The sequence below is a fragment of the Dysidea avara genome, chromosome 2 (assembly GCF_963678975.1).
Source record: "Dysidea avara chromosome 2, odDysAvar1.4, whole genome shotgun sequence".
NCBI classification, from domain to species: domain Eukaryota; kingdom Metazoa; phylum Porifera; class Demospongiae; order Dictyoceratida; family Dysideidae; genus Dysidea; species Dysidea avara.
The window spans coordinates 16,094,557-16,107,454 of record NC_089273.1 but is presented as its reverse complement, the minus strand read 5'-3'; the positions used below and the strand labels follow the sequence as shown (position 1 = coordinate 16,107,454).

Sequence of the window (12,898 nt, the reverse complement as noted above, 5' to 3'; positions counted from 1 at the left end):
AGTTTTAAATGAAGGTGAAGCCCTTCATATTTAATGTTTTTATGTAGCTACAGTGTAGTTTGAGACAGGTGGAACACTACAATTTGTTGTAGTAACACAAGTAAGCCAGCCTGTATATCGCTCAGCTCCAGCTGTCACTATTATGTTTTTTCCGCCAAATACAGCAAAAGCTGTAGGCTCTATTGGCATTTCTGGGGCATAGTGATGCTGTATATTAAATTTATTAGATCCTATGGAAGCGTTTTTGGTGTATTTATTCCCAGTGACTCAGGTACAAGCCTTCAAAGAGCTTGTTTCACTCGAAAAAAAACTACTAAAAGTTCAATAAAATGTCTATACAACCAGTAACTTTAAAAAACACTTCCACAGGACCTAGATATTTTAGTTGTTTAGTCACTTGTGTTGAAATTATAAGGATTCAGTAATCTGTTAGTCTGGTTTTGGGCGCGTTCTTAACATTTTGGCACGTTTTTATAAAACATCGTTCTATTGTGGACCACACACCCAAGAAGAGTCGTTGTTCTACAGTAAAAACAAACAAGCACAATTAGTTGTATTGCTAACACAACACAGTTGTTGAAATTATTTATCCCTGCTTGGTTTAAAGCAGGTTTTGTAATTTGTTCCACCCACGCATTTTAAAACTATTCCGTAACCTTAAACACACCACACTATTTTAGCCAATCAAATTAGTATTATAGATTTTTGTCATGGGACCTTGACAAACAAGTGTAATACTAATTCTATTGGCTAATCGCTTGACGTATTTCAATATAGTATGTATGTCATGCTGCTATTGAGAGTATTATACAGTAACACATTCAGTTGTTGGATTAAGATCATAACAGGTTGGTGATCACCATCACTCATACAAAGGGATTGTTAACACTAGAAATAATTAGTGATTATAATTGAACAACATCATGTGATATATCATGTGATCACATCACTACTAATCCATACCATATTTTACCAGTTAATAGTCATGTAAACTAAGGATAGTAGCTACATTACAGAATTATAGTCATAAAAGCTGCCTTTAAATAAGAGCCACTATTTGTATCTGAATATTCTGATAAAAGTGTTGTTAGTATTACATGTAGTTTGAAGTAGAAACCATACAAAGAGTTGCTTTAAGCCAGTTGTGTTCTTGAAGTAGTTTATTAGCAACCAAATGGAAAGATGGTTAAATGAGGTCAATCATTAAAATAATTCATATACACACGACTAGCTTACTACTACACAAGCTCATAGTAACTACCCTCAGATAGTAACCACATTCACATAGTAGCTGTATACTATTGTGTTGAATGGTATAGAAGTCACAACTATTAACTGGGAAAATACAGGTATGGTTTTTGTATTACACTACCATACTATTGTACTGGATTAGTATGTAACAATACTCACAATTTTAAAACGAGCATTGATATCAATGTTGTTATCTATTATGGTAGTTTTAACCGTAACAGCGTCTCCTTTCCTAATAGCATCTATCAGTCTTATCCCCTCCTCCTACAACAAATATGTACCATTGTTCACACATGTATCACATGACCTTCACCACAGCCACTAATTTCACAAATAATAAACTAGTTTCACAACACCTCTATACCAACCCTACATGTACCTGTATAGTACAATAGGAAATGTATATGGTGTACATGTTGTGATCATTTGTAATTTTGAAACTGGGAAGAGTCCTACACAGGACTACAAGTACATATTGAAGCCTATGATATGTAGGAGTGTTAGTAGTGGAATAGTGGAAATGAAGAATTTGGTAGTTGCTACAGTAAATTATTCTTAACTGACACTACAGTAGGTTGTGTCATAACAATTCTGTACTAGTGTATATTACTGTGACAACTGGACTGTCTGTGGATAATAAAACTTCTTCAAAAATTTTCTTCAAACTATTAGACTATCTACAGACATGTACACACAATAAATTATATTACTCACTTCAGTTGGTGCCCTTCCTCTCCCACGTTGAGCCATTCCACCACTACTACTATAGTAGTAATAAAACATCTCATAATGTGTGCTCTATACAACATTATAATGTACACACATGTTCAGACCACAACACAATCATTAACAACACAAACTGAATTACTCATACTCAATCATTATTATGACACACATACATACACATCTAATGGTAGGTGTGTGTACACCAGTGGTTCAGGTCACCTGGGTCACATTCAAGTCATCCAGGTCTCACCCACTTTATAGAATATTCAGGTCTGACTCAGATTGGATCACATGTGAAATGTGATAATTAGTTTGATGATGTGTTAACCCTTTAAGGATCACTGCCGTTATATTACATCCAAGTGTATAGGATGTAAACAAAAGGCTGTAACTCGACAGTAATTAAAGCTATGAGCTTGAAATAAAAGTCATTATATTTGCCACCAATTCTGTCATTCATTTCCATTTTCTGTTTCCAGTTCCATGTATTGTTTCCAATTGCCCCATTCAAGGTCTTCAGGACACACCAGACACCGTCTGTCTGTCTGTCCAGCCAAATCAAATTAAAATCAATAAACAAACAAATGTGTCAACATAACAAGGGGGTGTCACATATGCTGTAGGTAAGTCTGTTATTGTGGTCAAAGACTGACTGGCCAAAGTATCACTTAGACTTGTGATTTGTACCCATACCCTGAGTATTACCTGTTACTTGATGACAACTATTAAGTTTTGTGTACTTATCAATCATGAGTCAAACTTGTATCTTTGATCACTGACTTGGTATAAATCTAGCAGGATTGACTTGCAAATTTTATAACATTCACAGATCAATCTACATAGATCATACCAACTGGCTTATACCCAGCTTTTAATAAATATACAGTACACATGAGTAATAGGCCTGGCCATAGTTACAGTGTTATTTTGATTGTGGAATCTCTGATCAACCAACGATTTGGTAGAGTTTAAACTGCTACCCAGGGATTGGAGACCGGTTGTTGATGACACCTCTAGGTACCATCACAATCCAGTTTGTTTCCATATATGGAAAGTTATTTGAAGCTGTATACAGAATCGCATGTAGCGACATTACAAGATGGTGGTAATGTTCCCACTTGAGGGCTGAGCTTTGTACAGAGTACAAGGAGATGTACAATGAGTGAGCCAGCACCAAAGTGTGCACAGTTAGACAATGAAGGGACCCTAAGGCACCATAGATCAAGCCAAGGAAGGAGACTGGCAGTGACGCATGGTGATGGTGAAGTTGGCTGAGTCTTCATTGTGGTCCTTCTCTTCTTTGATGGTGGTGAACTTGTCTCTACCTTGACCTCAATTAGTGTAGCTGGAGCTGTTACATGTTGAATCACACATGTCAATTACATAACCATTATTTTGTATGACGTTCAGCAGATTTTTGTAATCTTGCCATTTCAAATATGCATGTGTGGATTTTAAAACAGCCATGCGAGCTGTTTGAACAAAGTGATGTATTTCTGGTGAGATGTAAAGTTCTGTTATGATGGTTTTACAACAAAAATCTTCAGCTCTGGATGGCATGAACTCAACCGTGATATTTTAAAAGTACATGTACGTATTGAAAATAGCCATTGGGATTGCGCACCTAATAAAATTTACTGGTTTTAGCAGAATTCCGCATATCTACCAACATGGTAAGGCCAAACACGCATGAGAAACCCACTAAAAGTTGGCTTAGCAAACATGGTGTCTGTTTATATAGGCCTACAGAAACTAGAACAAAGTCATTATAAACTAAGTTACTAATGCAGCACTATTCTTGAAGCAGCTCTCCTTAACTTTACTGAATGGCCCGCTCTAGGGCAACAACTCTTCATACAATTCCCTCGAATTACTGAAGTAATATTTAATGTACACAATGTTCCAGACCATTTTTTGTATTTAGACTAATTAGTTTAAGGTGAATTCCTATAGTCTTTGTAACGGGTGAATCCCACAATACATTATGCATTGAGAAAAAAGACAAGCCAGGGTCAGAAACTGTGCTGGGCCCATGTATCTACAACCATGAAAATAAGGTGGAGTATTCCTTATAGGTATGTGAGTAATTAGCAGACATTTTTGTGGGTACCACTACTAATGTTGTGGGCGCTTCGAAAATATATGAAAATCTTTGTGTGTTTTTACGCCATTTTAAGCATTTAACATAATTTTGGGGTGTGTCCCTTTTGATATTAATGTATTGATTATCAACCAAATAAATTCAATGCGAAGATTACAAAAAGTCACTGAAAAACCACTGTAAAGCTATTTATTTCAAATGCTGTTATGTAATTATGGACTGTCACAGAACTCAGTTCCATGCTCCATCAGCGGCTAATAAGCTCCTGACTAGAGCTATAGAAAAAAAGAAAATTTTAGGTAGAACACCAGGCCTTAAATTAATGTGCGGTCAGGACAAAATCTGCATAAATAGCATAATGTCTGCACATAATGAGATTTACACATGTCCTTGCTAAACCAATAGTGGTACCATAAAAGTTGATGTGTACATGTTTTTTGTAGTGCTAACAATAACTGTCACTTGGTTGCTAGGAGATACTACATTTTCCCAACCCAAGGATTTACAGGTAGGTATAAACAGTGGACCTGGGGACCAAGGACCCGGGGACCCACGAAGATCCAACTTTTTTTGGAATTTTATACAGTTCACAATATTCTATACTTGTACTAGGTACCTCTGCAAGTAGTCTTGCATGGCCAATCCACTTTTTCCCCATCACAGTGTCTCACATGATGTTTATACCAATTAGAAATTATAAGCACCTCTGTTAAAGTGTTTGAAGCTGACTGCATTTATAGGCCACTTGCGAGACCACTTGCCTACTGCACAATAAGCATACTAGTCTATTATGTTGCCTAGCTACTAAAGTTTAATTGAAAATGCACTATTTTGTATGAGGTCCCGTTGTAGAGTTCACTCCCAGGATGAAACTTGCCAGCTACAAGGCTTAGCTAGTAATTGTCATTTCCCTGGAATAATTGTTTACACAATGCTAGGTGACATAATAGACTAGTATGCTCAATGTGCAGCTGGCGAGTAACCAATAAATGCTGTCAGTTTTAGACACCTTTTCAGAGGTCCTTATCATTAATCTCTAGCTAATTGGTATAAACATTGTGTGAGACACCGTGACGAGGAAAAGTGGATTAGCCATATGAGAGTACATGTAGAGGTACCTAGTACAAGTACAGAATATTGTGAAGTGTATAAAATTCCAAAAATTGTTGGATCCTTGTGGGTCCGGTCCCAGGTCCACTGTTTATACCTACCCAGGATTTACCAATGCCACCTCCCCTTTGTACTGCTATCACCAGCAGCTGTAATGACCACAGCCTGGTGATATGTTGCAGCATAGATAATATATGTCATATGGATTGATTGGAACGCCCATATTATTTACATAGTGATGTCATGGGCCATCCTCATTTTGCTGTTTCGCTGCGCGTAAACTTTATGGCCTTGACAGGTGGTAGTTTTCACTGTCCTTGTAACCAGCAAATTAGTGTTTGTTGTTTACAGTTGGGTTAGTTACCATCTATACTAATTGGAGCCTGGACTGGGTAGGGACGCTGGAGAGTAGAAATCAACAGCAGAGTAGAAAACAACAGCATAAGAAAATTCAGGTTCAAAGGTGAAATATGGTGTTTCAAAATGGTAGTGAAAATTTCCTGAAAAAAACAACATAAAGTGCAGCACTGTTTCTTTGCTGCTGTTTACACCACTTGTAGCAGGTAGAGTGTAGTAGGCTAGCTAGATATTCATTGCTTTGCTGTATATTTCCACTGTTTCGACAAAACTTCCCAATGTCCACAGACACGCTGTGTTCTTGTTCAGTACACAACGCAACACAATAAACAATGTAAAAGGAATATCCACACCTTCAAACTGGCCTTCAAACAAGCCAGAGAAAGCTAAACAGCCACTCAGTACATTTCCTAATGTATCAGCACACCATAACTAGGATAGGAAAATAATTAACAGACGTTTCCTATCCATTAGGAACACATACATTATCTATGGTTGCAGCTATATATGTGGTTGTATTAACTTCAAACTTTCAATGGAAACTCCCTATTCCAATTCCAGCAGTGTAAAGTGCTCCTCTAGCTCATGTCTGTACAATTTGACTCTATGTCTGTACATTTGTGAATATGTAAGGACATTTGTCCTCGGCACCTTAAAAATTAAATGAAGGTCTGGAACACAAACCCCCAAAACACACCATTGTGATGAAGGAAACTCACTGCGATTATGTATGCTTGTTGCCATTTGAGACATAGAGTTAACAGAAGTTTGAGAGCGACCAAAGGAGAACTGTCCTTAACGTCTCTGCCCATAGATATATACTAACCTCATCTATAGTCTACTTGGCAAGGGGGTGTCACTCCAATAGACACTGTAGTACGATCTGCGACCTCGGTCGAAATCGATTTTCGATTTTGACCGTTGACTTTCACTGAAAATTTGTCTTGACCATTGATTAATTTTCACTGTATTATTGTGCACTACTTACTCACGAAGCTTTGACCGTGCTGGGAAAACTTGACCATTGTTCTTTGTGAAAAATTGGCCTTGTTCATTGACCTTTAGTTATACTTTTGACCATGGTCGCAGATCGCAGTACCTATTGGAGTGACACCACCTTGCCTGCAGCTCTAAGGCCGATAGTTCCCAAAAGAAAGGAATTTCACCTTCGCTGTAGTGCTTATTAATTCCTACTGTACAAATACAATAATAATATTAATATCACCCATTTACAATACCACGGCCAAACAGCTAAAGAAAACTGAAAGCGAGCGATTAAAGGCCGAGTTAAAATCAGTGGTTGGGTTTGGTTGGCCTGGCCGAGCGCGGAAGAATATAACGCCCTTCCCGCATACAAATATTTCAGTTGAGTGGAGGACAAAGTGACCTCTCACCATAGGCGGCGGAAAGGGGGGGGCTAGGGGGCTAAAGCCCCCCCTCAAAATGATATCACACCGAAATTATCTTTCTTGGAGTGGGGCTGAAAACCGTGATAAAGATCGAGATACTCTAATAGAGCAGTCACTCTAATAAAGTAGTCAGTGTGTAGCGAGCTATGAAAGAATTTTTATGTAGTTTATCAGCTAGGAATGGTAGCTGGTGAGGTGGAAAGCTCTTGTCAGTTGGTTGCGACCTTTTTTTTTTTTTTTTTTTGGTCTCACCTTACCAAACTATAGAAATAAGTCTGGGTCAGCCCAGCCCCCCCTCATATCAACTACTTCCGCCGCCGCTGCCTCTCACTAATAATTTTTTCTATTGTTCCTGAGCAATGACATTTCGCCGAAAGGGACGGGGGTGGGGCACGATATTGATTTGTTCATTGCCACAAATACCACACAAATATAACAAACACTTACCGTGTATACTGAAATAGAACACTTGAGTGGAGATCGCAAGGTAGTCTTTTCCGCCTAATTCACGCCCTTTTTTATTTCACGTGATCAATATTAATATCACAATGAGGTTTATCCGCAATGACGTCATCAAATAAAATGGCGCCGTATAGTGGGGGGACTGTAATATTTTCGAGCATAGAAGTCAATGAAAGCCAAGAATGATGCTTCGCTTTCTACGCCCCATGCGAATGATGACAGCCATTTGGACTCTGGTATGGTTATAGATTGTAATAGCGAATACCCATAAGCTGTTTTTGTCTTTCAAAGGTGATTTTTGGTGTGACGAGGAAATGTTTGTGTTTCGCGGTGATGGCCACTATTCGGGAACATCGTTTTCGGCCGATTTGGAAGCCAGTATCGACCTCCCCGGGGATGATGTTTTATTGTTGACTGAAAAGGATGTCCCTGGTTCATCCCTAAGCGGCAAGGAACCAGCCGAATTAGGCATTGTGCAATTGAAACGATGGCTTGCTTGTCGTGGTGCTCCAGTCACAGGGAAAAAACCCCAGCTTATCGAAAGGTAAATGTACATATTAAAACATAAGTTACATTTAACAAAACATTCTAATAGGGTCAAGTTATACATTCAGTATGGATGGGACAAATATTTGGTGGATCCAGATCATGGTATTAACAGTCAGCGAAAACTGGCCACCACTCGAGGTTCATCCTCTACATGTATAAGGTTAATGAAGTCAGTTCCAGCACCAGAAGACATCCTGTGGACAAATCGACTCTATAATTTGCCGGGAATCACCTTTGGTACAATCTACGACCATCTCATTGATCGTAAAGTTGTATTGAAAAAGATCAGTTATTTAGAGAATATTGCTGATGAAAGGGCTGAAGCAGTGTTGCAGCATGCTTCAGGTGATCATGAGTGTAGCAATTCCACGTCCATTGATTATACTAGAACCCTCGATAAAGCGTACCGCTTTTATCAAGATGGGCACATACAGAAAATCAAATACCATCCTTTACCTCAAGTGCCCGATCACTCATGTGTTTCAGCTGCTGTATTACCTTCAATGAAAAAGGATCGTGTTTACAAAGTGATTATTTTTTTTTGTGAATCCACAGCTCGTGTGGCACAAGCTTGCTGTTCATGCCCAGCAGGTCTGTCAGGATGTTGTAACCATGTTACAGGCACCCTTTATTGCTTGGAAGATTATATCCACTCTGGGTTGCAGGATGATGAACGGAAGGGATGTACTGAACGTCTGCAGACCTGGAATCGTCCTAGACAAAGAAACATTGAAGCAATGCCAATCGATGATATACATCTTGTCAGAAAAGAGTATGGTGTGAAAAAGCGGATAAAGGCTCACAGAATCAATGAGTGGGACTGCAGACCCGAACACAGGAGAATTCTTGATCCTAATATAGCCAGAAATCTCAGAAAAACATTGTCACATGTTGAACAAATGAAAATAGCTAGTGCAAACCATGCTCTTTGCATGGCACAGACCCCAGCACAGAAAAAGAAGGCTGCCCAAACTAAATCTTTACTTGAAAGATATAGCTCATCATGCTATCTTCAGTTATTGGATGATGAACCAGCTCCTGTTGATACTCATCTAGATGAAATTAAGAAAGAAAGAGTTTTAAAAGCTGCTGAACAGAAAAAAAAGCTTTTAAATGAACTAGCTGCCAAACTTGATCAAGTAAACCATGATCATACTTATGCTTCTTGTAGCAGAGAAGTTGAAGACAGTACATTTCCTAGTAACGACACTCCTTCAGGGCAGTTGCATGGCATGCAGTTGTACAAAAGTGAAGTAGTTATAGATGGAAAACAAGCTAAGGAGTTAGAAGAGAAAACCAGAGAGCAAGCATCTTCAGACTTGTGGCACAGCCAAAGAAAGCTAAGGATTATAGCCTCCATCATGAAGGAAGTGTGCCATCGAAGGGTCAGCACAAGTTGCACAGCTTTTGTGAAGAAAAAGATCAACTGTGTCTCTTTAAACACGACTGCAATTCGCTACGGAAGAGAGCATGAGAAACATGCCATTGATTCTTATGTTAACTACCAATTCAAGCGTGGGGTAGCTGTTGAAGTTCAAGAATGTGGACTTGTAGTTGATACTTTGCTGCCATGGCTAGCAGCTAGCCCTGATGCAATCGTATCTGATCCAACTCTAAAAGAGGATAGTAAGGGGTGCTTAGAGGTTAAGTGTCCCCTTTCATGTGAAAATTTGTCTATTTTCAAGGCTTGCAGAACCGTGGCTGCATTCTGCTTGGTTGTGGAGAGAAATGGAAACATGTGCCTGTCAAAATCTCATTCATACTTTTATCAGTTACAAACACAGATGCATGTGACCAGCTTACAGTGGTGTGATTTTGTTGTATGGTCACCTCTTCATGAGCCGTTTGTTCAGCGAATCAAATATGATGCAGATTTTATGAAGTCAGCCATTTCAACAGCTGATAAATTCTATTTTGAACAATTTTTACCAGCAGTTGTACTATACATGATCATGCCACCAACTAGTAGACCATCACCCAGTCCTCTATACCACCAGTTAAATCACCCAGTTCCTCTGTACCACCAGTTAAATCACCCAGTTCCTCTGTACCACCAGTTAAATCACCCAGTTTCTTTGTACCACCAGTTAAATCACCCAGTTTCTTTGTACCACCAGTTAAATCACCCAGTCCCTCTGTACCACCAGTTAAATCACCCAGTTCCTCTGTACCACCAGTTAAAGTTGTAACAGGCAGCCATGCCCAGATCTCCAATAAGTTACCACCCAAGAAGGCTTCATTGTTGACTCCTCCTTCACACAGTGGTAAGGAGACCGAAACAATTGCATCATCTGATGTCAAAATTATGGCTACTAATAAAGTAACCTCATTGCCTTTAGATTATGTCCTGCAACATTTACATGTTGTGAAGCATGTAGTCAAGGGAGATGGTAGCTGTTTATACCATTCCATTTCCCATCAAGCTGGACTAATTCCCCATACTTCTCAAGGTGATGAGAAAATCAGTTCTCAACTGAGAAACATAGCTTCACGCATGATGTGGGATCATCCAGGTGTTCGTACAGAAACTGATATGTCATTTTTGCAGTGGTTAGAGAAGAGACAAAACATTCTCAGTCATAACAGTTGGGGAGGTGACCTAGATGTCCGTCTAATGGCTATTGGACTGCAAAGAGATATTATTGTTGTTACTGCTTCACATGATGGTTCTACATATGCCCGAAAATATTTCTCAACCACCACCACTACCCAAGATGAAAGGAGGCATTTTTGTTCCATTAACAATTGAAGATCTTTGCAGTCAGTGGAAGTTATGGAAGCATGCACCACTGCTGATAATTTATAACGGCCAAAACCATTATGACTCTACTACAGCTGTAAATTTAAATTAACTGTAATGTTGTTTATAAAAAATCATGAGTTTTATTTGATTGTGATAAATTAATTTTAATGAAATACTTGAAATCAATAAATGTACTGTACAAAAGGATTAGGCTACCAAAGGTGGATCAAAGTTTGTAAGCATACAGCACACATAAATTACTTGATTTATTGTGTCCCACATTGCGGCAGGCAATACATTTTGTAAAATATGAAAATTCTTTACTCTTCCTATCGCTCTTTCCACATGGACCCTTAACTGTGCTATCTTTTTAGTTAAAATCACATCCTCACTTGCCATTTGACGGTCCGATTTCAAAAGAGGGGGTACATTCAGACGTACCCCAAGAGGTGCTAATATGTCTTGAATAAGAAAGCCTTTATCAGCCATGATTTCGTCACCTGCATCTAATTTCTCCAGCAGCCCACTGACTTCCACCAGCCTTTTATCTGATATTGATCCTTCATAACATTTGGACACAAAAGATATGGCTCCACTAGGGGTTATACCCAATAGTACTTTTACAGTGTTCTTATTTTTGTAGGTTGAAAATGTGCTTGACTGGGATGAAAGTGATGAGGGTCGTTCAATGGCAAACTCAGTTGCATCAATGATCACACGGGTGTTTGGATAGTTACGCTTGAAGATTTGTGGCATATACTTCTTGACTATATGCCAGGGTGGGAAACGTTCAATAGCTTTAAAGCTGTGATACATAAGGTTAATCCAGGTTGTTGTTGTGCGAGATACTGTTGACTGAGACACTCCAAACCTTACAGCCAAATCCCTTTCATACAGGCCAAGACGAAGTCGCACAAGGGTCATAAATAGCTGCTCTAGTAAGGGAAGTTTACAACATGGGCCATGTTTGGTATCACCACAAGCTTCCTTGCATCTCCTGCTATCCCATTGTCTCATAACTTTAGCATCAGATTCAAGAACCTGTTCGTAAAACGTAGCTAGTGTTGCATAATCTGAGAATCCAGTATAAAACTTCACTAAGTCACTGTCCTCCTTTATGTTGTCAAGGCGAAACAGAGATTTTGTAGAGGTTCTTTGAGATTCTACAAATTTATCCTGCAGTTGCTTGACTTGCAGCTTTAATCGTTCTATTTCATCAAGTAAAGCAGTTTTAGTGGCAACATCTTCCTGATCTCTACTGTAATAATCCTCAAAATTGTGTGCATCTGAAGCATCATCTGTAACTACATCTGATTCAGAATCATCATGTTCATCTGTGGCATGCTCACTGAATTCTAAACTAGATGATGCCTTCATTGAAGTGACACTACGGCGCTGAAATGATTTACTGGTCCACTGAAAAACTGAAGGCACAGCAGTGGGCAGGAGACGACGTCTGGAGTTGGGTTTATCAGAGGTTGGAAAATAATCACTTGAAGTGAAGTGCTCTGAACAAATCTTTGTGTACTTATTTATAACAAATTCAGGACCAGGGTCTCTTTTTATTTTAATTATCCACATCTTCATTCTATTACTATCTGTAGGAAAAGAATGAAATGACACCTTTGAAAGTCCAAGTAGTTCTTTTTCTTTCTGTTGAGCAGATGCATTTTTGCAATCTGGTACACAGCAGTAATTTCCTTTCCAACTTGCTTCCTTAAGCTGGTTAAAACCAACAGATTTAAGCAGTTTGCCTCTGTTCTTCTGTGACTCGAAGCATAAATCATACAATCTTGAACTCAAACGTACTCTCACAACATACCTGTTTGTTGAAATTCTTCGGGGCTTAAATCGCATAAAGATAAACCCGAGACGGTGGGAAAATCAACAGCGAATGACGTTGCAGACGAGTGGCCATCATCGCAAAACACAGGCATTTCCTCGTCACACCAAAAATCACCTTTGAAAGGCAAAAACAGCTTATGGGTATTCGCTATTACAATCTATAACCATACCAGAGTCCAAATGGCTGTCATCATTCGCATGGGGCGTAGAAAGCGAAGCATCATTCTTGGCTTCCATTGACTTCTATGCTCGAAAATATTAAAGTCCCCCATTATACGGCGCCATTTTATTTGATGACGTCATTGCGGGTAAACCTCATAGTGGGCGAGAGACAAATGATATACG

General features: G+C 39.0%; 2 protein-coding genes across 2 annotated transcripts; one reads left to right on the top strand and one right to left on the bottom strand.

The window, feature by feature from the left end:
* Nucleotides 1–7,553: 7,553 nt before the first annotated feature.
* On the top strand, nt 7,554–9,778 carry LOC136247857 (uncharacterized). Its single transcript, XM_066039678.1, has 4 exons — nt 7,554–7,652; nt 7,708–7,960; nt 8,012–9,591; nt 9,651–9,778. The coding sequence occupies exons 1-4, from the start codon at nt 7,586–7,588 to the stop codon at nt 9,776–9,778; spliced, it is 2,028 nt and encodes a 675-aa protein (XP_065895750.1). The 5' UTR covers nt 7,554–7,585.
* A 149-nt stretch (nt 9,779–9,927) lies between these two features.
* On the bottom strand, nt 9,928–12,289 carry LOC136247856 (uncharacterized). Its single transcript, XM_066039677.1, has 2 exons — nt 11,101–12,289; nt 9,928–10,298 (listed from the first exon to the last, which is right to left on the bottom strand). Exons 1-2 carry the CDS (start codon nt 12,287–12,289, stop codon nt 9,928–9,930), a joined length of 1,560 nt encoding a protein of 519 aa, XP_065895749.1.
* Between the last annotated feature and the right edge of the window lie 609 nt (nt 12,290–12,898).

Coding starts and splice junctions, on each gene's coding strand:
- LOC136247857 (XM_066039678.1), top strand. CDS start 7,586: ATGAAAGCCAAGAATGATGCTTCGCTTTCTACGCCCCATGCGAATGAT. Junction 7,653..7,707: donor TGACAGCCATTTGGACTCTG/GTATGGTTATAG, acceptor TGTCTTTCAAAG/GTGATTTTTGGTGTGACGAG. Junction 9,592..9,650: donor TCCAACTCTAAAAGAGGATA/GTAAGGGGTGCT, acceptor TCTATTTTCAAG/GCTTGCAGAACCGTGGCTGC.
- LOC136247856 (XM_066039677.1), bottom strand. CDS start 12,289: ATGTGGATAATTAAAATAAAAAGAGACCCTGGTCCTGAATTTGTTATA. Junction 10,299..11,100: donor ATCGGACCGTCAAATGGCAA/GTGAGGATGTGA, acceptor CATAATCTAAAG/GCAATGAGGTTACTTTATTA.